Source organism: Thermobia domestica, chromosome 5 (assembly GCF_964235325.1).
Source record: "Thermobia domestica chromosome 5, izTheDome1.hap1.1, whole genome shotgun sequence".
In the NCBI taxonomy this organism is placed as follows: Eukaryota; Metazoa; Arthropoda; class Insecta; order Zygentoma; family Lepismatidae; genus Thermobia; species Thermobia domestica.
In genome coordinates, this window is record NC_137458.1 from 147,782,117 (window position 1) to 147,810,061 (window position 27,945).

The following is a 27,945-nucleotide window of genomic DNA, read 5'->3' on the forward strand; positions in this document are numbered from 1 at the left end:
CAACACGAGAAGATTCAGTATTGCGAATACATACTGTATAAAGTGACTTTGAATACCATCATCGACTTTCCATTGTTAGTGACAAAGAATACTTCACAATAAATTACTATAATAAAAAGTAGCGCAGCTTGGTGCATTAAATAGTTAAATAACATATTAAAGGGTTGAATGCAAGAACCAGGAATGTCCACTATTAGAATTTTTTCCGCAGCTGTCTGTTTCTTGCTCTAACTTCACGATCAACACTGTATATAGGTACATCCTTTGCATTATAACACTGAATATAATAATCGGATCTACATGATTGTTGCGCACAATGTAGAGTGATTTTTTTTTCGATTAGAATTGTAACAATCTAAAATTCGCTACAAAAAAAAAAAAAAAAAAGACCTACTTGGTTCTTGCACCCAACCCTTCAATTGTCCTCAACATATTCCAGGAATAATTTAGTATACAGCTAGATAGCGTTTAGAAAAAATCGCGGCAGAGATGACTACATGTTTATTCATCACAACCATGTCTCAAATAATTCGTCAAAAATAAACAGCTATAACCCAAAAAAGTGGCATGTAGGTGCAAGAAGTTGTTAAATAACCGGAACTGAATAAAGCTCGCTGTTCTCGATAGTAACGTACGCAAGGGTGTTGGAGCTTTTACCCCCTTCCCAATTGAGTAAGGTATTATGGTACTGAAGAGAAATCAAACTTATTTTATCAAGATTTTACATATATATAAAATCGTGTCCTAAAAGAATATGAAACTGAGTGCTTCGACATTCCTTTCCCTACTTTGATGAAATTCTGCGTACATCACTAGTCTTCAACATATTCTGGCAAGGTTACATCTTTAGAACAGTCTCACAGCAAATGATTTTTCGGTTAAAGGATACCCACACCTCAGCCTACAAAATGCGTGTAAGAAATCATTGTCAATACTTAATTCAGGAATGAAATAACCACTCGCCTCGGCGAGTATTTCATCGGTGCGGGCGAGTATTTAATATCACACCCAAGGTGAATAAATTATTTCTATTGTGGGATGTGGGCTAGTAAAATTTTGTTGCTTATTTGCATCAATGAATTAATCACTAAGTATGAAAAAAAACGCAGAAACGATATTCAGATGAAGGTACTGCGTCTTTTACGCCGACGACAAAACTGAGGGAAGTATACGTGAAGTCATCATATCGGCGATGCATTTTGAAAACATCGTTTGATTGTTTGCATCTTATTTCTAATTACCTAGTGTTATTTTAAACTAATTTCGGTAACCTCTATTTTCCTCTTTTTGTCCATCAGGCACCACATTGTGTGACGAGTTTATGTCAACGTACTGGTAGTTATTCACTAATAATGATAAATAATAATAAATTTCCATAGATGGCACAATTGATTAAAATAAAATGGAACAGTATAGTTAGTTATGATTACACAACTGTAAAGGATAGATTGGATCTTCAGGGTCGATCTATCAACAGTCCCACTGTGCAACAAACTGTATTCCACTGCATTAACTTAATATCTGTATTATCGCCCACTAGATTACCAGCTTATTCATAAACGTTACATATATACATACATACATATTATATATATCACTCACTCACTCTCTCTCTCACACACACACACACACTCACTCACTCTCATTCTCTCTCTCTCTCTCTCTCTCTCTCTCTCTCTCTCTCTCTCTCTCACTCACTCACTCACTCACTCTCACTCTTACTTGAAATGAGAAAGAAGACAAAGATCAAACTTATATGATGCACTGATTATGAAAGTAAACAGACTAAAATTACTTGTACTAACACTGTTTTATTTAAAATGTAAGATTACCTTTCGAAACTAGACTTTCGCTGAAGTTGCACTTGCAGATCTTCTACACGGGCGTTTAAGGCTTGGATTTTCTGATTGGCTATCGGAAGTTCCTCGGCATCCCGGCGAAGCACTTCGTTCTTCTTTCGTAGCTCGTGAATCTCTGTTCGTTTTAAGTCAAGAACAGTTTGTAACGAATATACTTCGTCTTGCAGCTCTTTGCAACGTGTTGCAGTAGCCTAAGCAATAAGATTATAAAAAAATTAATATATATTCCTCTAATTTCATATTATTTATTCTATTAAAGATTTTTGTAACTACATTAGTAATAAGCTTTTTCAACTTTTAGCATAAGAGTACCAAACAGACCGACAAGATAATACTGAGTAAGGCTAAACCTTCATCAATACACAAGTGTAATTTTGTTATTACAAATAAAAAGTGGTTATTAATAAATCCTTTGTTATGTTATAGGTGTAGTTATTTTATTTATCCGAGCACAGTGATCTTTATTAAATTCCAAGTAGAGAGGGAAGCACTTCTGCTCCTGAGGAATTCTCCGGATTTTCAATATTTTAGAGTATTTCCCTGAACCTTCCTACACTATAGAAATAGAAATAAATTAAAAGCAAATTTCCATCATTCTTCTCAGCAAATAGCATGCCATATCCGACGAAGTGAATTGACAGTTATTTCAGTAGTTAGTTAGTTGGAGAGAAATATAGCGTCCCTTTCTACACTGACGCTATATGAGACATGGATCTTCAGTTTAACGTGAAATTCGAGTCTACCTTTCACCGAGAATAGAATCCGGGTCTCCTGAGCTATTATATAACATCACTCCTGATCCTTAAAATATTATTGAGCCATATGAATAAACCAAAATAATTCACTCACTATCGCACAATATGTCGTTTATTCAAATTTTTAGATCTTTAACGTGGAGCAACTTAAAACGTTATAACTTACTTTTTTTTTACATTATAGCTAACAGTAAAAGTATATCATCTTCTTCTTTGTTTTTCATTACTATGACAACAAGCTATCCGTCGTTATGGTTACAAAACATTCCATTACATACATTAAAAAGTATATGAAAACATTAATTCAAAACAAAAATCATAATTTTGTCGTCTTCTTCTTCTATTGAGATAGCTGACTAGTGCATATAAAACAATCAGGTATCGCCCAAAATTACAAGCTTAAAATTACAAGAAATGATACAATATATCGTTGTAGCGCCAAATGCATGTACGCTAACCACACAGGCACGAGGGAGCTTATCGATAATGTTCTTCCCTTTTCGGTAAACTAATGTTCTTTGAGGCAACACATATAGGAATATCAAACGGAATGTTCAAACTTATTAATATACATATATGTATAATTGCTTCAATCCAGTAGTGAAATGACTTATGTTAATTTTATTCTCGAATAGAATTTTGTACTGCCTTCTTTCACTCTTATAACTACAAAAATTGGAACATTATTTAGAGTAAAAGGAATTATCAAAATTTAAGTTAATCTATGTATACCTCAAACTAAATGTGAGTAACATCATCTTCCACTGCACACTATCCACTACTTAACTTCTATTCGAAATGGTTATTGAGGCTCTTTAAACTAAAATTGTTACGATCATGGTATCACTTAAAAATGTAAGAATACAGAATCTTGCACACAGCTCTTTTATTTATGAGAGAAATACACGTTAAAACGTGACAGATACATTCGTTCATAATTAAATATCACCAATATTAAATATCCGAAAATTAACCAAGGACGTTCACAAATGAACTTTACAAAGAAAAGTCTCAACTATTTCAAACGGAAAATGCTGTATTATCAATTCATAATCTTCATCAGACATTTAAGTCATTTTCGCAGCAGAAAAATAAATAAAAGATAGATTCAATGAGTCAGTCAACTTCCTTATAGATTCTCTAGAGCTTTCTTCAGTACATTGTTGGGTACAGTATAAAATAGTTTGACGAGGAATGTTTTAATAAAAGTAAGTATGTGCAGTGAAAAAACGAAGCAAAAGATTAAATTAGGAAGTGGTATGACGTAGATCAGATATCGCTGGTTTATGTTATGAAAACAATAAGTGTTTACCTTGGCAATAGGTATACTAAAGTTATATAAAGAATAATTGTATGATGTGAAAGTAGTTTAGTAAATCAAGATGAAAGAAATGGAGTATCAATAGCATATTTATTAATGGTATGTAGTCCTGGACCGTATATAATCACGAACAGATAGTAACAGTGGTTAAGTTTTAACGTAACATGTATCTTCTTGGTATCGAATAATACATTCACTTCTGTTTGGCACTAAGATCTATAATATAGGCCTCTCATATGCACTATTAACTCGAATGTATTTATTAATATTTACGAAATGCTTACTTAATTTAATTTATAATAGATTAAATTGTCACACCCATTATTTTTATTGGGAAAAATGAGACTAACGAACCTGCAGCTTTGTGTCTTTATCCTTCTGCATACTGTCCATTATTTTCCGAGACTTTTCTTTTAAGCCTGTGTATTCTTTTTCAATCGCCTCCAATTGTGAATTAAGTTGCTTCTCCCGCTCGGCCCATTCCTTCCTTAAGAACGCGACTGTTTTCTCGTGTTCAGCCTTCAGCATGTCGATTCGGGCCTGGCTATCTGCTAACAGAGCTTCCACCTTTTCATTGTGTAACATCTCAAGCCTTTTGAGTTCTTCCTCGTAACGACATCTCGTTTCTTCCACCTGAAAATGAAGAAAAATATTTATATTAAACATGAAAAACTTCGAAATACAGAACTTTCATTTTAAATCAGCAATTACATTATATTTTACAAGTGATTATCTTAATTGTTCACAAAAATTGTCATGTTTTAAAGATTACACATATAATATATAACCGAAAACTTGCTTCAAACAAGTATATCCCCAAAGATAGAGCAACTGACATATACCTGAGTAGTAGTCACTTTGTTGGACTAGACCTATTATTTCCATTTGCTCTTTAACCTGAATGCTATTTTTTACTAAACGAAACAAAATCTATGTTAAAAGATTTGAGGTATTTTATTAGCCACTTTGATCCCAAAGTGTTCCAATTTCATATAACAGGTGTCAAACAATACATCCCTTTGGTAAATTAGGCACATTATATATATATTATCGGTACGGAAGAAGCATCTATATTGACTTTGTGAAATATCTAGGAGAATTCTATTACTTCTTGTTTATATATAATTATTTTTATTTATAGTCTTAAAAGTATAATTATTATTTGTTACAGTCAATCTATATTAGTTTAACATACATTGTCGGTAATCATACTTTATAGTAAGTAAAACAATATGCTCCTGGAACATTATACACTTTCTCTTTCTAGTCAATTTTTAAGCTGTTCCAGTAAACTTTCTGTACTTAATTTATCTCACTACTTTTGTGAAATATTTGTATAAATAATCTTAGGAAAATGTAAATAGCTGCTGCTGAATTCTTATGTACCTTTATTCTTAAACTGTGCCAATTGCAACTATATTACTTATATCAATAATATTCCACACTTACACTAATATGGTTATACATTTCAATATTACTCTAATCATCAAACCATGCTATATCTTCATTACATAATCATTTCTGATCAATCTATCTCCAATCAATATCTAGTTACCTAATATTCATAATCTTCATAGCAATCTTGTCTAAACAAATCAATCGATATATATTACCAATCTTTATTCCAATAATTCCATATTCATCTGGATTTCACTCAATACATCCTAATCAATACCCATTACATAAACTAACTGTTTACACAGTATATCCCTTAGCAACCTACTAATATGGGTATGTGTCTTTATTTCAAAAACCTTATCAGCCCGTGGCCTTATTCCATGTTTACCAACAGTCTGCTTCCGCATCTTTTGACGTTTTAAGTATGGTGTTTAATTTTTACACTGCTTTAACTTTCTCTGTATCAGTTTTTCACTCGGGAAAAGTTCTTCAAAAAAAGAGAATGAAATTTTGTGATTGAATGTAAAGATGGTATATTTACCTTAGTTCAACCCCTTGTCTATGCATAAACTGAAATTGTATATATTTGCTGAGTGAATCACAAAAACCTCTAACTGCAAAGAGAAAGCAAATAACTTATATTTTATTTAAGACTTACCTGTTCTATAAGCTGCTTCTCTAAGTCTTTTTTGTCTGACTCGTGTTTTGTGACCACTGAAAAGAAAAGTCAATGAAATTAACACCTATGTATGAATATGTCAATTATGATATTAGTAAATCACAAGACAAAAAATTTGCAAAAGACTCTTTAACCATTCAATTTTATTCAATTCTGTGCTTATTTGTTCACACTACGAATTATTGTACAACTCTTATTGCAAATTTATTAAAAGAATAAGGATTATGTACTGTCGTTAGACATTTTCAATTACATATTTATAATTAATGTATACCATACTTGAGATATATTTTGAATAGTATAAAATGATAGCATTCAGGGAGGGGGAAGTTCCTACTCTAGCTTCGAATATTTTCTTGAAATTCTATTATACACTTGTCTATTGGTAATAATCTCCATTTCTCTAATTCTAGCTGGTAGAAAGTAGTATAATTTCATTCCAATATACTTATAACTACTTTGCGTTTTGCACAATCTGATATAAAGAAAACTATTCTTCTGTATTGTATTGTATTGTATAAATGAACAGTACTCCTAGTAACGGAATTTGTACGGATTCTTGATCTACATAAAAGTGTTGATTATACAGGGCTACTTTAAATAATTCATTCGTTTACAAAAAGCTATATTTTCAAAAGTATTACACGTGCAGACATGAAAATAACCGCAAATTCATCAAGTTTGTATTGTGTATTTCAGATGGCAGCACGAGTTTAGTACCAGTCCAAAATGCTACAGTGCAGACCATTCACAAGATGACGCTACAAAATGTGTGGAACGAGATACACTACGAAGACTTGTGTGGAGTGGTTAAAGAGGTATATATAGAACATTTGTAGAGGGTGTGGAAAACCTTGGTGAGTTTGCGGTCATTGTCATGTATCTCTCATGTTTGTAATACTTTCGAAAATATAGCTTTTTGAAAACGAATGAATCATTTATAGCAGTCCTGTGGATATGAATGGAATAATCATTATTTTAAAACATTTGAGAAGAAGGCTACAAGAACATCTTTTTCTGGAATTACTGTAACTATCCTTAACGTTTTCTTTTACCAATTAAATACTTTAAATTATTTATCAACCAAACTTTTCTTTTTTTAATTTCATAAGGAAAAATCATATTTTATAGGTCTTTGCATTTTCTCTACGGCTCACACAGAAACAGTTGTGTTCTGGAGTTCAATTTCAGGAAAAGAGAGATGAATTTAACAAAATCTACTTAATGCACAGACTTTAAAGCCATTTACCTCCGTTCATAACTTCTTCATGCTGGGCCTGTAAGTGTGCTACTTCTTGCTGGTGATCCTGCCCTAATTCTTCAATCTGCTGTTGATGCCTCGCTACTTCTTCTGAGAGGGCATCTTCTAATCGTTTGTAACTCGCTTTAGCTTCCTCTGCAAAATGTTACACCAAATGAATGCCGTATACATAGAATGAATTTAAGAAAAATAAAAGAAAGTATATTCCAACGAATTCTCTTACACCAAGTGAACTGACGAAAATAATAATTACCGCTTTATAAAATAGTTTATATTTCTGTAACATCAATGGAAATTTCAAGATATTATTCTAAGGCATTCAAGTAAACACAGTTTCTGTTATTAATATGCATTATTTAAAATTAATAAAAGGGTATGTCATTAATCTTGCAATATTCTAATATATGCTTGTATTTATTATAGTGCAATGAAAGGTGCCTAATATTTAAAATATAGCCCCTTGTGTTGGACTGTTTGCAGCTACCTTCCTGCCACTTACTCGATTCCATGTCGATACCACGTCTTGTCCTTACAAAGAAGTCAGCTGTTTCCACATTCTCTTGGTTGGTGAAGCATGGCGATTTCAGGAAATGAGCCAGGGACCAAAACAAGTAGAAATTCGGAGGGCCAATGTCAGGGTTTTACTGCAGATGTAGCATCAGTTCCTGAATATTTTGTCGGGTTTTTCAACCCAAGGATGGTTTTGCATTATCCTGTTGCAGCAGAGCGTGCTTTCGGTTCACCAATGCAGGATATTTTTGCTGTAGTACTGCATACATCCAACTATTCGGAATAAAGATTGGCACTCATGGTAAGACTATTAGGAATGAACTCGAAGTGTATTACCCTCTCGTAGTTTTACTACAAATAGAGCATGACTTTATGCTCGAAACGGTCCTGTTTGACGAACAATTCTGAAAGTTTGTTCTTGCTAAAACATTGTTTTAGCACATTCGAATTTCGAAGAAAGAAAAAAAAAACTTTTTTTTCTGTTTCAGGAAATGCACATGACGCGGATTTTGCAACAGTTGTCGGCACATACACACTTTCCTCTGGGTCTGATCTGGGGTCAACTCATGTGACATTGCGGTAGCTCCTGATAGTTTTCACTATTATCACCATTTTTCTCTTTTTTACTTACTCCCCAATGATGATTACAGTGATATTAAAATGAAACCGTAAATTATAACAATACCTTATTCTTACATATTAAAAATTTAAAATTATATAAAACGCAACAATTACAATTGTATATTAATCTAATATAAATAAAATAAAGAGTTAGTGTGTGTGTGTGTGTGTGCGGGACCAGACAAGTGGACTGAGAGTTGCCAAATGTGGGTCACGGGTACTTAGGTCCAGGCCCCAGACCAAGCGTGTTTTTTAAATTCGAACCAGGGGGGTCCCAGAGGGCCGAGACATGTAAAAGTACAGGTAGTAGAAAATTACCGATATTAGTGTCTAATTCATAGTTTTCGCGGTCGCTGAGATCAATGGTGACACTTCCATTAGCTATGGCTTTCAAATTCAGCTACCATTGTATGCGAGCCGAGGTCAGCGGGGGAAGGGGGTACCGAGACATGTAAAAATAGCCCAAAATGACCGATATTTGTTCAAATTCATAGTTTTTGCGGTCGCTGAAATTAATATTGATGCTCCTACAGGCGTTGACATCCAAATACAGCCACCATGCGAAGAATGGGTATATTCAGCAAGTAATTTAATATTATGATGTCTGTATTACCTACATTAATATGAACATTTATATGCCAATTAACGTCTGATGAAGATAACGTTACGTTATTGAAACTGTTACGACTTATTTTAATAAAGAAATCATACTCTGGTCAGAAAAATATTAATTATTCAAATTTACGATTTATATTTGTGTTCAATACCTACTATTTCTACGTCGTAATCTAATTTTAGTCATTCTACGTTTTTATAATTCACATTAAGTAACAATCTGCTTGATAAATGACAAATTCTGTATTATCTCGTATGATCCATTGGATGCCAAATGATTAAGACGATTTTAATGTGGTTAAAAAGATGACATATTCAATAATTGTTCTTATTGGTTAACGAAATTCTCTCTATCAAATGCGCTGACAAAAATAATTATTGCTGTTCAGCATTCATAAAGTTTTCCTTTTTAATTGAGTCGATATGTGCTACTAGCAAGGGCGCTCATTAGGGGGATACAAGGTGGGCGCTCGCCTCCCTCTAGAGGAAATTGTACTTCGGAAGATCGAAAACCCAATAGAATTTTTAGAATAGTTACAGCAAAATTTGAAACTATATTTGAAATGTCGCTTACAACTGCCCCCTCTGGAAACCACAACATGGGCGCCCTAGGCTACTAGTGATGTATTAAATGATGGTGCAAGGTGTGTAAGGTTTTTAACATTCGAGATATTAATGTTCTGTCAACTCATACTCTCACCATATAATATGGACAAGAAATTGGTAAAACTAAATGGTTACAAATTTCTATTCAGTATTTAAGATAAATGGGAAATACTGTGAAAAATGTACACTTATCTCTCATACACGTATTTTTCACTAACTTTAGAATATAAGGTCAATACACCAAGGACTACAACAACAATGCTGAGATTTTTTTTCACCAGTCATACGTCATTATTCTTTTAGTGGCTGAATTTAATTATTGTATCTTATCTCTTACAATGGCTTTACTTAATCTTATCCTAAAAGTAATCCTTGTAGAATATGAATAAATTTGAAAAACAAAATTGCCAACAACAATTGGTTTATCTTCAGAGAGTTTTCACTACAAAATATTTTAAAAGAAGAATGCTTACAGTTTGAATTAAACAGGAACACAATTACAAAATATCGCATAAAACTATGATTCGAGGATAATCTTTTACAAAAACAGGGAAAACAAACAACTAAACAATAAGTATTTTCAAATATTGATACTTTTATATGATTTCATATACAGAATAAAAACATATGTATTACGTAACACATTCACCAGTGTGTTGCAGATTTCTATATCAAATTTATTTATTTATTACTTAAACAATGCCGATTATTTTGTAATAGTAATATAATTGTTTTAAAACGCTGAATGAATAAGCACAGGGCCGGATTTAGGGGGGTGCACCGGAGCACGTGCACCCCTTTCGTTCTGAATATACACTACCTCAAGTGAGAAACTGACAGTGGAAATAGCAATACTTTCCTAAAATTTCATGTCATGTTTCTGTTTCGGGCTTAAAAGAAAGCGGAGTTTTGCTAAACACAATAGTTTAAATCAGTTGCTCATACACATCACAGATGCCTAAAGGCATTTAAAAAAAAATTAAATTTGATTCAAATGTACTGATAGTTATTGGTGCACCCCCTTCAGAAAATCCTGGATCCGGTCCTGAATAAGCACTATTAATTTTAAGCAAAAGAGTTAGGTACACACAATAATTCTGTTAGTGTGTTAAACAGGTATCCTTATTCTGAGTAACAAAATCACTCGAAAATTATTTTATTAATCTTTGTAATAAAGTAGCACAAATGTATGAATACGGCAAAAATACGTTTTATTGAAGAAACCTGATTTATATGCTCCATTGCCTTTATGCTTCGACATCACAGACTGTTTTTCCAACCAATCAAAGAGTAGCTAAATATTTTCCAACCCTTATATTCTCATAATTTTAAATCATTATATTAAATAATTCAACAAGTAGATAATAGGTCCTAACAAATTATGAATACTTTTTATATACATTTCGTTTTTCGTAATATAATAATAATAATAATAATAATAATAATAATAATAATAATAATAATAATAATAATAAATGCAATAATACAGATAACTGTTGTTAAAAATATTTTTTTAAATGTGATTGTCAACATTACTACAACTAAAGAAATATTAACAGTAATCTTACCTAATTCTAATTTTGTTTTCACCCATTCAGCCTTCATACTTTCCAAGTCCTTCTTCAGCTGTGGTGTTGCAAAGGCATCAAGCTGTCGAGTAAAGAAGAAAGAGTGACAATAAGAAAAGGGACATTTAGTAATAGAAAAGGGAATAATACGTTGTTTAATACTACTATTTCACTTTTTCATTAGGTGAAGACGAAAATACGAAAAAGTTGCGAAGACGAGAAGACGCCTTGAATTTCATACTAATATATGCGGTTATAGAGTCAACAGTCAAGGTGTATTATATCCAATATATTCAGTGCTTGCTCTTAAAATTAGTAACTTCCAAACAAAAGTGGGATTTTAAATTCAGTTTTCATGACAAAAATTGCACTTAAATTGGTGCATTTGTTCTGCAGTTATCGACTTTAAAAAATACAGTTGAAGACGCGTACTTCTGTTGGTGACCGTACTAGCAAATAACAGGCAGAGTATAACATAATATATTTACATGTATTATTCCATAGATTAAACAAAGATAAAACATATCTTTGTTTAATCTATGGAATAATACATTCTATGTACATTTTCTCTTAACACGAAAAACCAATAGCTTTTTCTTCGCAGCATTAACTAGAAATTCACTTACTCGTTAAATTAAAATTAATTACAGCATACAAGATGCATAAATGATGAGGCAACAATAAAAAGTAAGAATATAATAACCCTGTCTGTTGCATACCTATAGAACATTAAATTTACTTTGTCGCAATATTGTGATGAGCTAATGATATTAAATTGATGAAAGGAGTGAGTGTTTTCTTTGAATGTGTTCATTCAATTAAATTCTTCCGCTGACAGATCATAGCAAAACTTCCAGAGTTGAAACGAAAAGAAGAAGAAAGAAGTCATTCATACGTTTATTTTACCGAGAAATTGTTTCAATTGTCACGGTAGTTTGAGTAATGTACCACGAAATAGTAGGAAGAATCCCTGTGAAGCAGGTGCATCTAATTAGCTGTATGTCTGTTAGTAGTCTCCCATAGCTCGGAAAGAGCATTTCGTTTGCCAAGTCTTATTTTGAGATTTTGTTTCCCCATGTTGGAAAAAGAGAGAGAACTCCGCTTTTGTTACTGTCAGTATTTCAATTTTATTACGTACCACTAAAATTACTATGTGCAACTTAGAGAAGTGGTCATAAACAATGATATTACCAATAGATTATCAATGGTGTTACGTCTGTCTTATTTTTCCATATTCTACCCGGTAAGCTTCATCCAAAGGAAGAGGATAGAATTAACTAATCCGCCAATTAACAAATTAAAAATAAACAGCAGTGTCATCTTGTCTTATTCCCTTTTTGTCCTACAATGCAAAAAATAATCTTTAACCCTAGGAATACCAAGGGGGCTACCCGAACTTACAAGGTAAGCTAGTTTTTTGGTATTAAAAGAATATAGCAAAATGCTACCAGTTAATTGTTCTTTTTTAGTTATTTGTTAGTTACGGTTACTTAACCATTTTTTCATAGTGATACAAAAACAGATAGTTCATAACTAGCTTAGAAAATAGGATAGTGGGTCCGAGGACCCTCCCCTCCCTGTTGGAACTGCCTGGCACCATTTCATTTGAACATTGTAACAAATGTAATTAAAGTACAAGACTATTATTTGGCCAGAATATCAAAGGTAATTTTCTCTCTCATGTCTTCGAATTAAATAAAGTATATATCTGGCCACACTGCCAACCAGGAAACAGTTTTGTACTATTGGCGGCCTCTGAGTGTTTTTATGAGTCATGATAGTGAACAAAGAATACTTCATGTAAAGAAAACAAAAATCTTGTGTGTTTTATGTATAAGACTATGTACACTTATAGGCTAAGAAAACTTACGGTAACTCCTTTATCTTTAATTATATAAAAATATGACTGAGTCGAGAAGAATCCCCACTTGGGATAAGCTGTTACCTAAAATAACTTGGGATACTTTGTAAAATTATAAGTAAAAATTCTATTTTCTATCAATTGTACTTTATGATTGGACAACTCTCAGAAAACAGATTGGGAGTTTTCGAAAAGAAAAATCCGAGGAAAATAATTAGTGGAAAAATAGATGGCTTTAGTTAGATTTTAATTGTATTTAAGTTACACGTAATTCTAAGGCTAGAATGAACAATCCTCAAATAGGATCCAATTGAGAGCTTATTCCTGTGGTGACGAATCTTCCGCTTTCTCCAGTCATTAACGTGAGTTAGATTCCAACTGATTTAAACCTTTCAATTATTTATTTCTAAAATGTCGATATGCAGCCTACTTCCTTTCCTAAGTATGTCGGTCAGCTTGAAGTTAGCCATATATTTTGTCTTAATTATTTAAATTGCAATCATGTTCTGCTATAATGATGTATATGTAAATAAAATTATTTCCTTCTGTTTACGCCATATGCACATACTTGCATGAATTATAATGATTCAGCAATAGATCTATATGAAGAAATTTACCTGAACATTAAATTATTTCGGTCACGGTAAGGCAAATAAACAACTTTTAAATAGTTCACCATAAAAACACATTTATCCTTCTATTCTAATACAGGGTGTCTCAAAAGTCTCCTGACATAGGATGACTGTTATCAGAGTTACAACAAAATGTAAGAGGAGAAACTGTCTCCAAATATGACGTTCCCTAAAGTAAAGAATTTTTTTTAAAGTCGGACGAGCTGTTTGGGCTCTACACTCTTTATGCGCCCAATGTTAAATGAAAATGAAATATTGCCATTTACCTGGATCCACTACATAAGTGAATGAAGTTACTGTCTGTTATGCTAACTTGTCGATGGCCAGCCCCCATATCAACCATGACCCCATTCACCATACTCTTACAAAATTTGTTCACCTGCCGTCCTGTCTTTCCCTGCCCCAGGTCCAGGTAAATGACAACATTGTATTTTCATTAAACATTGGGCGCATAAAGAGTGTACAGTTCAAACGGCTGTGGAAACATTATATTTGGAGACTGTTTCCCATTTTACATTTTATTATAACTCTGATAATGACATAGTTACTCTATGTCAGAAGACTTTAAAGACACCTGTACTGTATATAAAACAACGTATGCGTGTGTTTGTGTCATCAAATTTTCCCCATAGAAAGTCACATAGAAACACCAAATTTTGTACACAGAAAAACCTTCAGCAGATATAATCGCGTACGAAGCAGTTTATTGATTTTCGACTCGAGGCGGATTTGAGAAAACCATATTCATACGATGAGGCAACTCAACCGTTTTTACAGCTTCCAGGTGCCATACCTTTCAGGTTCTTAAATTCTTTTTCCATTAACCTTTGCTTTCCGTGTGAAGAACGGGGATGTTAGCCGGCCAGAGAATCGATAGGGACAATTCGAAAATATTGCTCGTAGTTATATATTTCACGCATTTCTTCACTTTTAAAGATTTAGCATAAATATTACTCTTCTCGTGCGAAGAACAGGCACTTCCACTAGTGCTATTAAAAAGAAAAACTTGTCAAATAAAAAAAATATATTTTTCAAAATATTGAGTTGTATAACTTTTTTTCTTTAAATTATGAAAGTAAGATTAAAAACTTTTTAGTTTAACGTGAAGTTGTCTCACATCAAACTGTCTTCTGGTTATAGCTATTAGCTTAGGGAACAAATATATGTGAAGGAATACTGAAAGCATTGGAGAAATGGCAAAGTTTAAAGGAATAACAGGACTCTCCAAGAAAATACAGGAATATAGTAATTTCTTCCACTAGCCTTCATAATCTGGGCTCGAACCTGGAGATCCTTTGCGCATGAGATAAGCACAACTAATCAATTACTGTGCCATGACTCTACCCAAAATATTTGTGTAAGAACAAAGTACAATATACTTCCTATTCCTGATAAATTCGACTTGATGTGGCGGAAGGGCACGCCGGATTACAAAAACCCGGATGAGCCGGAGATCGATAATTACAATCTTTCTGCTTCACCTATACCATCATAAACACATTTTTTATATGCATAGTTTCTGTTATGCATATTTTCTGATCTCTTAGTACAGACCAGTACATTATAAATGTTTGTTACGTACTTTAATGTAAGTTTGAAAAAAATATTATAGATAAAGGAAGTACAAAAATAAAAATATTGTAAATACGAAGATAATTTGTATAATTAACTTAATTGCAGGAAATATAAAATGATAGAAATATATATATATCTGTTAAAAGAATTTAAACTTTTTCATAACAATGACTATATATATGACGGTTAAAGAATTTAAACTTTGTCATAACAATATTTATATATATGTCTGTATTTTCATTAATTTCGATAGTGTCTGAAGAAGGATATGCCAGATATCCGAAACAGTTACAAATTATAATTTAAAATAAAGTGGGTTTTAAGCTTTGGTCAGTGTCTCTTTTGTTAAAATAAAATGATGTACATTGATAGGTCTAGGGGGACAGTAGAAGTTAGGGGGAGGAGATCCAACCACATTATAGTTCATTTGCAAGACTATCGTGAAATTTTAGGGGGTAGTAAAAATTTAGGGGGCAGGTACCCTGTGCCTTTTGTGGATACAAGCCTGGATATGTAACTGCTTCTCGTTGGTAAAGCTGCGTTTATATGAAGGCGCTAGAAGTCGAATAGATCGTTTAAAAAAAAAAAAAAGTAATGTGATTTTTTTAAACTGCTGAATAGTGGGAAGCTGGATCGGATAGTAGCGAGAGTACTGTACTTTTTATGCATTGTTCATTGAAAGAATGAGAGTGTTTTATTCCAAATATCCCCAGAATAGTGGCCTGCCTTGACTATAAAATATTTACTAGAAGCTATCTGGTCGGAATATGTAATAAGTTCCGACGAACTATGATGCTGGTAAACCACAGGTAAAACATTCGCTCAAACGCGGTTTGTCGTTCCATTCTCCCTTTTATTTCTTTTTTTAAAGTTTTTCCAATAATGTGTAGTTCATTAATGGGCACCTCAATCAAATTTCAGCAGTTTTACTTCCTTGATTAGTGTCAGAAAACAGCAACTTGATCAGAACAGAACTCAGAAATACTGTAATGCCATTCTCAATTCGCACGGCAGAATTTATTGAATGTATCCTGGCCTTGCGAATATGATTTTACAGAAATTATAAATGAAAAGCACACGAACAAAGCAATACATAATTTATAAAATTTACAGTTATGTGACGGTTCCGAGATTGTATCAATATCGTCAGATATACACTCTTCTTTGATTTATCTTTAGTCTGATTAAGACACTGACACCCTATCGAAACCATCCCGTAACTATAATTCTTAAGAGTTGTGTATCAATGTAGTTTTTCACTTAAATTTCTATAGCAGAATTTAGGTATAATGAAACAAGAAAGAGAATGTGACCAAATACTGCAAACCATACGTAATTCTACTTACATGTTCGACTAAATACTGAACCAGAACACTTAAGGCTTCGAACCCCGCAGCCGCGTGCCGTAATTCTGGTAGCAAAGACGGAGAAGGAGGTGCCCGTTGTACGGTTACTGGTTCAGGTTTTGTGTGATTCGATTCTGTCTTGATGACTCCAGTTCCCGCCAATCTGTTGTGATCTGTAAAACACAAACAAAACAATTTATTGTAGTTTATCGTTCCAAAAGCTCATAAAATGAATTTCTTATATAATAGTATGCTTATTCAAGGTATTTCTAATTAGTCTATCAAGCTATAACTAATTGAAACCTCATTTTACAACGTAGAAGATCATAATTCACAAGGGCGCCGATCTTGGGGGAACCTCCCCCCCCCAAATCTCATGTGGGTCCCCATATATTTTTATGAATATGTATTTTTTTATTGTTATATGTATTCTTTTATGGACATGCAAACCCACATCTGAATGCCCCTCCCGTCCAAAGTTGCAGAGAAGTTGGCGCCCTTGATAATTCATAACACATAATATCATCTAGGTCTAGCAATTTTTTCAAACAACGTGGCTAGAACTGTCACCCGCGAAAGCTCTTATAAGTCTAAAAACGGAACCCTGGAAATTGATACTATGAAGTATATATAAAATATCAAAGTACTTTATACCTTTCGGTAAAATATATATATACCGTGACTTTCTGGAATATCGAAGAACTACACACAAAATTTCAGGGCTCTACAAAACACATTTTGATTCAGACCTATTCATATCGATTACCATAATTGCGACTACTTGAGTAATGGATTGTGCGAAAATTTCTTTTTTGCTTAATGTCCTTTAGACTAAAGAAGACAGATAATTAATGACAGTGAATTACTGTGAAACTAAATTTTTTCTTTTCGCACCGAGAATCGAACCCGAAATCATGCACCAGCCACTAGACCAGCTAGGAAGACCGAAGCTTTTTCGTGATAGAACTGTTTTAATAATAATAATAAAAATAATAATAATAAAAACTTCGGGAAACTTTCCCCTCTAATGCCTTAGTAATTAGAGTTCAAAATGTGATTTCATTAGTATTTTCGAAATTCACATTTCGAAATCTATCTTCCATTATTGGGGTTAATTGTAAGAAAGTTGTTTCCCGCAAAAGCTTTATATCGAATACACTTTCGAATCGAGTATACGGAATCATTTACATTTCTTATTTATTTATTTATTTATTTATTTATTTATTTCGCTTATTTTAAGCCTGATCAATATAATATACTAGTAACAACTTATGGAGAAAGTCGCATCATTAAAATGTTACAATTTCATCGTTACAAGCAAAAGACAGATAACCTTTCTTCCATAGCTTGTAGCGATATTGTAACTACTACCGATTTGACTTCCCTTACGAGCAGAGCCGGATTTACCAGGCCCGGGCCTACAGGCGCAACACCCTTAGACGCGTATGTTGAACCAAAACTTTACATTACGCAATCAGCAAGTTTTTTAAACTATTCATTGAATTATACAAAATATTTTCATATTTTTCACAACGCTGCAATCAATAAGCTAGATAGCAATTTCTGATACACGAAATTGAACTAAGCAATGCGGGCACAAGATTCAAATTGCAATTACCCAATATTTTGAAGCCTGCAACATATATTACTCATTGGTCGCCACGCTTTGTCATCGTATTTCGAAGTCAAAAAACAAAAAAACTAAAGACCCTAACTTCAAGTCTTACTGTAGATAATAAGAACCAAATAGTTCTGAATAATTGCAGATACATTTGATAGAATCACGAATTTAAAAATTCGTTGTTAAATTTATCTTATTATTTTTCAAATTTATCTTTCATATATATATATATATATATATATATATATATATATATATATATATATATTCAAATTCTGCATTCACTGCTCATTGCGAGAATGCCCTTCACGATATCTCAAACGCAAAAATACATAAGAGTTCGAAATTTGTTTTAGATTTAATTTTTAATCCCATTTCATTTCCTTGCACAAAGTTTTCCGGAAGAAAGCCTGTGGATCACTTCTATAAATGCGTGGCGTCCTAACAATTTGAAGGTGTTGTTACTTGTACCTTTGACAATAGTGTCGAAGGGTTAAACTTCTGAATGATTTGTCTTCTATTGGTATGTAACTTGCTTCGGCTCGACCCGTGGGCCTTGTATCCGTAATTTGAAAAGTACAACAGTCACAAACGTACTAGCCTAGCCTTTCTTCACAAGAAAGGGAGAAAAAAGGATAGAAATATGCTTAGGAAACTAGAATTCCCATATCGTTGTTCTCTCGACGCTACACTTAGTTTAGCAATGATAGAATTAATTTGAACAAATGCTTGTGACAAAAACTGTTTGTTATAGATGAGGATAGAACTGTAGAACTACAGCCAAATTGAGAGAGCGAGAGAGAGAGAGAGAGAGAGAGAGAGAGAGAGAATAATATGCCTAGATGCAAACAGCAACTGCACAGCCAGTTATCAATGAGAAAAAGACGTCTGCGAGTGATGCCTGAAATATCAGTGTTTATTTGTGTAACTCTCGTCTCGTAGTATCAGGAACACTTGTTACATCAGCAGAACCGCATCCAAATCGTTCGGTAGAAGCGCAGTTTGGCTATTTTTGTTTGTAATGAAAGCGAAATGGGTACATGCAGCATACACGAAATGTGGTGCTTCTTGGAATAGGAGACACTCTTCAGCTAAATATTTTGTAGCTAACACGTGTGGTGAACCGTACACACATATCATAAACATGTCTCCTTGCACACTGGGATGAATGAAATATACACAATTTTAATTGCGTACAATGTTATGTGGCCTACACAAACACACATAAAGTAGTGCATTACAACTTATCTTTTACAGAAGGTTTTATTTATTTACTCGCTTCCGCTGGTGGTATAAGGTCGTATTTTATAAACTGAAAGATTCTAAAAGAAAACATCGCATTCGTTTAGTGCATCAGTCAGTATTTTATGGAATTAACAAATTCAGTGTAAGTAGTAGTTTCCTGATATCCACAGACCTATGATCATCTCTATATAGAAAGAACGATTTTGTATAGTAAACTAACTCATTCAGAAGACATCAATAAAAGAAATATATTGTATATAATATATTTGAAAATCAACTATTAAGTTCCCATTACGAACAAGTACACAGACAGCTATGCAAAACTTGGCTTTTTCAAAATACTTTTGGCAGAATGGGGTTGCTCTCTCCAGTTTTTTTGTTTCTTCCAATAATAATAATAATAATAATAATAATAATAATAATAATAATAATAATAATAATAATAATAATAATAATAATAATAATAATAATAATAATAATATGTAACAATAAATTGAAGCCAAGTCTCACCAGCGTTTATAATCGCATTGCAGTTTACTGGTATTCAGATGTTCCAGGAAGTAAAATACCTATCTTTTGATTTTTCAATTATTATTATTATTTAGATCTTCAAACTAGGCTAGTATACGTCCAACCATCTGTCTGTCGAGAAGTATCAGAGCAAAAAATAGTAAAAAGAGTAGGAAATAGTAAAGTTTCTTTTATATAAAAGCGTTCCAAGAGTAAGTTTTATCTCTGACCTTTCCCACTATTGAAATCATATTAGCGGTAGAAATTTTCCATTTTCAATTCAGAGCCGAAACGGTAATAGACATTGAGAAACTGCTTTTCAATATTGTAAGGATCCCCACCTTCAGCGCAAGCACGTGTCAACACAACACGTGCTACTAGTTACAAACAAGCAGACGAGTAACTACAACAAGGAAGACACGAAACCAAGACGACGGAGCCGGAGGAGGAATCAGCTATCAGTTTGAACACTGATCCAGTAGTTCTTTCAGAAAAAATGTTCCGGGGGAAGCACACTTAATATTCGGGGGGTGCACTGCTGGTACTATTCTATTTAATACTCGTATTATTTTGGTCTCCTCCGGGGGGCACTTTCAGAGTTCCGGGGGACAGTGCCCCCCAAAATCATGTCTGGAAGAAACACTGCACTGATCAAATAACCTGCACCTGCTCCGAGGTCGCTTTGGACTAGGAGTTCACCTTTACCTAAACCCGAGGTCGCTTTGGACTAAGGAAACCTTAACTACAACCAAACCTGACGGAGCTGCTTTGGGCTCAGGAGGTTTCCCTCAAGACTCACCTAAAACCCAGCAGGTGATCTGGAGGTTGCTCTGAGTAAAAGGGGCACCGTGCAAAACACCTTTCTCCTTCATCTTGGTCACTTAGAACCAAAGAGGTGCGTCTACGCGTAAAAAACGATAGTTTACGTTTACGTGTCAACTATGCGTAGACAATGTAAACAACGTAGACTATGTAGAATATGTCAACAACACGTAATTTAATATGGCGTAGTGGACAATAAAGGAGCTTTCTTTTGTCGTTACCTTGCGAAATTGCGTACAAAATAAAATGCCTAGACCAGCGAATAGTAACTTTCGAATACCTAGTTTCGTCCTGATGAAGGAAAATGAAAAATATTATTCATTTTGTAAAATATGCAAGAAAAAATTGACAAATACAGCAGCTTCAAGGCTGAAAGCCCACAGGTAAGAATTAGTTTTATAAGTTTCATTATAAAAGCAGTGCTCGAAGTGGAAAATCTAAGGAAGTGGTATGTGCAGAGCAGAGTAAACATACATAATTCCTTCTACTTTTTATATGTTAGTCGTTTCCCTAATCTTTCGCTGCACCGAAGCAAAACAACTGAATGAGGAAATATGAACAAACGAGCAACGAAATTCTTCCTTACATTTGATAGTGGTTGTATACATAGTCTGCACGGGAAAAGGTGTAATGTAGATTACGTATAGATTACAGTAGACAATCGCGTAGACGTAAAATTATAGTTTACGGCACATCACTGCTTAGAACAACAGACTTCATTGTTCTTTGTAAATTCAAAGATATTTGTATTTAATTTTTGTAATAAAATTGAAGCGAAAACACCCTCGTTATTGACTACCTCAAAGGCATTACATGGTGGAGGCACCGGGTGTTTTCCCTTTCAAATTCAGTACTTCAAGAACATGATCGGTCTCCACCATTATCCCTCTGTTCAACCGGGATAAACCGGGAGATTGAAAGTAAACAATATTACTTTCAAATGTAATATTGATTCCAATCGAGCAAAAATGATAATTGAAGTAATAAATACCGGAGAGCATTTTCTTACTTACTTACTTGGTTGGTTAGTTAGTTGTTTGTTTGTTAAGTTTTTTTAATGCATTCAGCCGCACAAGAACAGATTCCATCTTCATCCCCCTGTTTCCCTATTGAAACGAGTAGTAGTATAAATGATTTCTGGTTTCGATATTGGATTTGTAGTTTGGACGTTTGAGATAGTTCCAGAATGTGAAACATTATTATTACATTAATAATTAAGCAAGAAATACGTAAAGTATTACCGTGCCGTGAAATTCTTAACGGTTGTTCTGTAAATGAAATATCAATACTAATATAAACCTACAATAATCTTATAATGTTAGTAAGACTTGTTTTGAGATAACACAATTTTACAAACATAAAATTCGTAATATAATCACGAACATCTTTGGCATAATGTGTGATCTACATTTTACTTTATGTGAAGTTTTTTTTTCTGAAAGAAAGAGATTCAATTTTAATACTTAAAACCTTTTTTTATATTACCCTTACACCAATACTGAAACTAAAACCAGTAATTGCAGAAATCGTGACTAAACAATGAACTGTTTTCTTGTTACTGAATTTCTTTATACCGCAGAAGAAGAAACAAGATCAAGGTAATAATATGCTGAAAGTTATATTCAAAACCTTAAGATTTCACAGGACTGTAGTGAAAGAATTATAATTTCGCGCTAACAAGCGCGAAGATAAGTTTTGTTCGCTCGAATTAACAAGATGTATTGCACGTCTTCTTACGGTTCATATGCATCTGTCCATGGTGTAATAGCTACCTTTGACAGACAATGAAATATAGAATCAGCATCACCAACATAATAATTTATCACATAAATCATAATGGCATGAACTTATACGTGTTAAGAAACAACCCTGCAGCAGTTAGTTACTAACACAATAGATTCGAGATCAGTCGATAGTAGAATATAATGGAACTACTATAATATTTGGACCAGCTTAAATATTATTTGCGTGAAATATCCCTGTTTATAACGAATACATTCCTTAAATGAGATACCCTTCTGAACATTCACGATGAAAGCTTGAATTAAAAAAAAAAAATACTACTGAACGTTTACTTAAATGTCCTTTAATATCCTTTTGCCTAAAGGATGGTACATAAATAAAAAAAAAATCGTGAAGAAAATCTTCCAACCAAAACCAATCTTCCAGAAAAGTAAATGAAGAAACAGAATTCGAGAATACCCATGGGTACGTTGCTTATCACAAGCTTATATAGGCTGGAATTGAACATGGGACACTTTGCATCAAAGGAAAATGGTTCATTTGGAATTTGCCACTATTCAACACTCCAGGTGCACTTACAATTTAATGTATGACCCGAATCATGTGTACTTTCACTAAGAATAGAACAGACCCAACCCACACTGAATATTTACCCACCAGGAATCAAGAAAATTCTTTTTCATTAACACGACTGAACTGACAAATTTTACCCACAGTATTACAATTATAATAATGTAAATTTTGAAGATTTGTTTCTCGAGCACTATTTTTTCTTCCGATTTATTAGGAATTTGTCTTATTCTCAAAAAAAAAAAAAATCATTTTTCATTGCGATGCACAACCAATATTGCACGAACTTTTGTCATCCAGTGTATCCTCCAGCTATAGAAAAAGATACGTTACGCATTTTACTTTGTGCTTCTCCCCGAAGACCAGAGGAATGATCTTATGACTACTCTTGGTCGCCATGACAACACTTCCTTCAATAAGGGGGAAACACAAGAGATGACTCACATCGCTCTCCATTGATTTCCTAATACTTACATCGCTCTCCATTGATTAGACATGATCCTCGCTGTTTCCCCATGCAACTTGAATGCGAAAAGACATAGTGACTTAAGATATGCAATCAGTAACAGAAACAATCAGACTTTATTGATCATGGGTTGGCAACTTCGGACAGTAAATCCTCATAATATGGTTAAGATTTCCCTCTGTTTCAAAACAACTTTTCTATATAGTGCGATGAAGCGAACTAACAATTTTCGAAGTGCTGTTTACTATTAGGTAAGAAATATGCAATTGCAGTTCTACTTTAGCCTTGACGATCTATTTTCTTACTAGAAATTAACAGTTTCGAAACAATAGGATCGATAGAAAAAAATTCCGAAATGTTCTCGATTTCGAAACATAATGGTAGCCTTTTAGAGGAAAAGCGAACTAACCCGAGTGTGGATAGACAGAGACGACATTTTCTGACAAATGGTTATGACAATATTGTTTATTTGACTTAGGAAACACTTGAATAAATAAGACTTGTAGACAACGCAAAAGTTACCAGCATCACTGCTAACTATTCATTGACAACTGCTATGGTTGTTCTAATGAGTACCAGTTAATTTTATTCACTACTTCTGAACGATAAACAAAAATTAAATCATTCATATCCTAACAACAGATGATAGTTAAATATTCTTCTGCCCCTGACTTAAGCAATGTCAACCATATGACATTCCTCACGTTAATGTGTAATCAAATAGTTTTTACATTCAATGCCCTGAAATAAGCTGAAAGCAATTAACACTTACTCAACATTGCTGAGTAGCACCTACACATACTACATTAGTGTTTTCTTAAAACTTTTGGCTTTCAAATTGGAAAAAACAGAATGTTTGGAATGCAACACATGTGTTACTAATGTTTGGTACGTGTACAGACTGCAAATATACACACTAAGTTCTTGTTTTGTATGATGAGTGATTTGGAAGCCATTGATCTGAATTTTCCTGTGTTTACAACTTGCTAAATTTGGAAAGCAAGGAAAACAATTTTACGATTAGTTTTTACTATCAATACAAGGAATTATACTTCACTAAACTTTTTCAGGCAACAAGGAAGTGTAAGAAAGTTAAACATGCTTTGCTGTTGACATCATTAGAAATAAAGGCAAAGAAGAAAGTAGAATTGTGAAGGAAGGAAAGAAAGAAAAAAGTTTAATTTCCGTCAGGCCCATTTATTTGAATTGATCACTCACGTACATTCAGTCTGGATGACTTCATCAATTTTCTTGGCAAAATTTCTCTCACTTACTCAACGTAGTTTTATCATACTTTTCATTACTACGGATTACTTCAGATTATCAACTAGCAAATGTATTTGTCTAGATGGAAGAAACGATTTATAGCCCACAATATAAGAGATCGGTAACTTACAAATTATCACTATAACCTTTCCCTATTCTATACAATTACTAATTATTATTAGGATCACGCTAATGGGTACTGATTGTATTGTTAGTCCGTCCCTCCGTTAAATCACACGGTAACTCTTGATCAAAGCTGATTTTTCTTTTTCAATGGATAGCCTGAGTTATTATTTCGACCAAGTTCGTTAATAGAGGCAATGCGTTAAAATCTTCAGAGGTAACAGTGACAATCTACAGGGTTAGCATAAATGATTCATTCGTTTTCAAAAGGCTATACTTTCACAAGTATTACACGTACGTACATAAGAACCACAAACTCACTAAGTTTGTATTGTGTGCCAGCACGAGCCTATTGTCTTTCCGATTGGGTGTGGCAGTACGAGTTTAGTACCTGTTGAAAAAGGAGGGAAAGCAAGAAAAAATACGCCGAGTATTGTCTGAACGTGTGTCGTGTCACCAAAGGGGTATATATCGGTGAACGTTTGTAGAGGGTGTATAAACTTGGTGAGTTTGTGTTTTTTTTTCTTCATAAATATTTCATGTGTGTATGTGTAATACTTTTGAAAATAGTGCATTTTCAAAACTAATGAATCATTTATGGAAACCCTGTATATTCCGTTTGCTATTGTGCAGATTGCATACAAGCCAGGGAGTATTGTAAATAAAGAAATGTTGGTTGCCTACAAGAGTAGTAGTAGTGAACTATTTCCTTTTTTTAAGAGTCTAGAAACTTTTTCTCTTGGACTTCAATACATTAATCTGAGCAAACTTTCTTTGGGGTATCAAAAAGGACTGTTGGTTGAAATTATTACACTATTGAACTCAGCTAAACTAAACTTCTTTTTCAATTCTTGTAATTACATTGTTTTTGGTGCAAAAAACTCGCTCCTGGCACGGAAAGTCTGGACAAAAATATTGTCTTCCCTCATTCGACTGACCTTACCTTACTCAGAACTCCAATTTGATAGTCGTGCTCTTTCCGTAATACAAATGTGGTATAATGCATACTTGCTTCAATTGTGGTACCGGTCCAAAAATGTTATGTTGAAAAAGAAATTGACAATCACCGCTTTCAAAAGGTTACGAGCAATATTTCTACTAATTTAAGTACAAACTGCAATTCTAAACGGAGAATACAACAAATATATGGTTACAAGTACACCCACTGGTGAAAGTTTCATAGCACTAATGTTACTGGATATATCTCAGTGGGTGGTTGTTTTGTTAGATGGTTCTTTCCTATAGCAAGCTTCCCGTAAAGGAATGGAGAAATTTATTACGTATAAGGAAGAGAAAGAAAAGTTGACCAGGTAATCCATATAACGTATAGCATTTCCTCAGTTTAAAAATTAACTGTAAATTCACATTAGAACAAAAGGAGTAAACTGAGAGGAACGACTTCCTTTTGGAGTAGAATCCTTCCCTTTCCCTTCCAATCCTCAACTTGAAATATGTTAGCCTAACGTGAGAATAATGAAGACAAATTCCTAGACGAGTTGCTGTGATTAAACCTCTACCTACACAAAGTAACTTTTACTCGTTCATTACATACACATACACAGTGGTGATTTCCGATTTTCCTCAGCGGCAGTGGAGACTTTCAATTTCCCGGCGCACGGGGGGTGAAAGTAGTATTGTGAAAATACTGGAAACCCACGTAGAACAAGATCGGAAGTATGCCCCAAAATAATTCCGTGGCTTCGGAGGGCCACCTTCCGAAATTATTACTGCACACATATTCCAAATTTAATAAATTCTACACTATTAAGGACGGAAAAAGAAATGTTCAAAAGGTAAGACATACCGATCGATATATCTCCCTGAACAAAGTGATATAAAAATAAATTCTCATGTGTATAGTTTTCGAGAAAGACTTTTTTAAAACATCAAACTTATGTTCTATGATAACCATACTACTTATAAAAGATGAAACTGATACTGAAGTAGGCTATATACCTTAATGCAGCTTCTCACTATGGCATTAGCGAAATGGCAGTAAGGAATAATAACTAATGAGATATAGCTCAAAAAGGGTATAGCCGGATAAGAAACATATTTTCCCCAATCTAAATAAAATAGATTGACAGTTAATCAACAAATTACACACAAATCACGCTTAAGTTCAAGTACGTTTGTTCAGTTGATCCACAAGGAGTTATCTGATCAATATTTCCTATTCACTTTCAGTCTTACTAACAAGTAAATGCTGGCATGGCACCATGAATAGAGGCTCTAACTGTTCTCATCATTCATCTGAGCAGTGATTGATACATCGAAACATATAAAGCGAATTGTTATCAATCTACCAAATAACATGAGGTACCATAATCATAGCTGGAGACGGTGAGTCTCCAATTTTCCATTCATATTCATATTTCTTTCTCTTCCTCTCTCTCTCTCTCTCTCTCTCTCTCTCTCTCTCTGATGTGATTGTTGATTCTCGCAAACTTTTATATTAAATAATAATAATAATAATAATAATAATAATAATAATAATAATGGACAGGAAGAATTAATTGTGAAATAAATAGCTTGCTTGACATTTAGTATTAAAGTTATACAAGGCCTGCATACTCGGAAGCTTGTGTGTAAAATTGATTGTAAAACTAAACCAGCTGAACGTAATCTGTCTACACAGCACATCATTCTAATATAAGTATTAATCTCCTTACAGATTTTGGGGTGACGTTGTAGCAAACTTGGAGAAGTGATAGAAATCCATATGTGAGTATGCCTCATTGTGGCTCTACAGCGGTCTTTGAAGTTGCCAGCATGGAATGAGTTTGTAATTCATATTGATGAAAGCGTCTGTAATGTCCGTCAACCCGCTGTACGTAGCTCTTCTACTGGTTGCCTAAAACCAGGGTACCAATCTTAACGCACGCGCTAGCGACAATGTTAATATTATAGGCTCAAAAGAATCGCTGAAATGTTGAATAGATACGTAACTGCAGGTTTCTTTTAAAAATTCA

General features: G+C 33.6%; 1 protein-coding gene and 1 long non-coding RNA gene across 5 annotated transcripts in view; one reads left to right on the top strand and one right to left on the bottom strand.

The window, feature by feature from the left end:
• Positions 1 to 7,233, top strand: part of LOC145686161 (uncharacterized) — a 44,017-nt gene extending 36,784 nt beyond the window's left edge. The window contains exon 2 of the long non-coding RNA XR_014131536.1: positions 6,712 to 7,233. This is a non-coding gene — a long non-coding RNA (uncharacterized LOC145686161). The remainder of the gene's footprint in view (positions 1 to 6,711) is intronic.
• LOC145686159 (uncharacterized) overlaps positions 1 to 27,945 on the bottom strand; it is a 550,748-nt gene that overhangs the window by 27,929 nt on the left and 494,874 nt on the right. For all 4 annotated transcript variants that reach the window (XM_081759157.1, XM_081759158.1, XM_081759159.1 and 1 more), the window contains 6 exons: positions 16,608 to 16,780; positions 11,194 to 11,275; positions 7,262 to 7,408; positions 5,992 to 6,047; positions 4,290 to 4,568; positions 1,833 to 2,050 (listed from right to left, as the gene is read on the bottom strand). In XM_081759157.1, the coding sequence (XP_081615283.1) occupies positions 1,833 to 2,050; positions 4,290 to 4,568; positions 5,992 to 6,047; positions 7,262 to 7,408; positions 11,194 to 11,275; positions 16,608 to 16,780 (955 nt within the window). The remainder of the gene's footprint in view (positions 1 to 1,832; positions 2,051 to 4,289; positions 4,569 to 5,991; positions 6,048 to 7,261; positions 7,409 to 11,193; positions 11,276 to 16,607; positions 16,781 to 27,945) is intronic.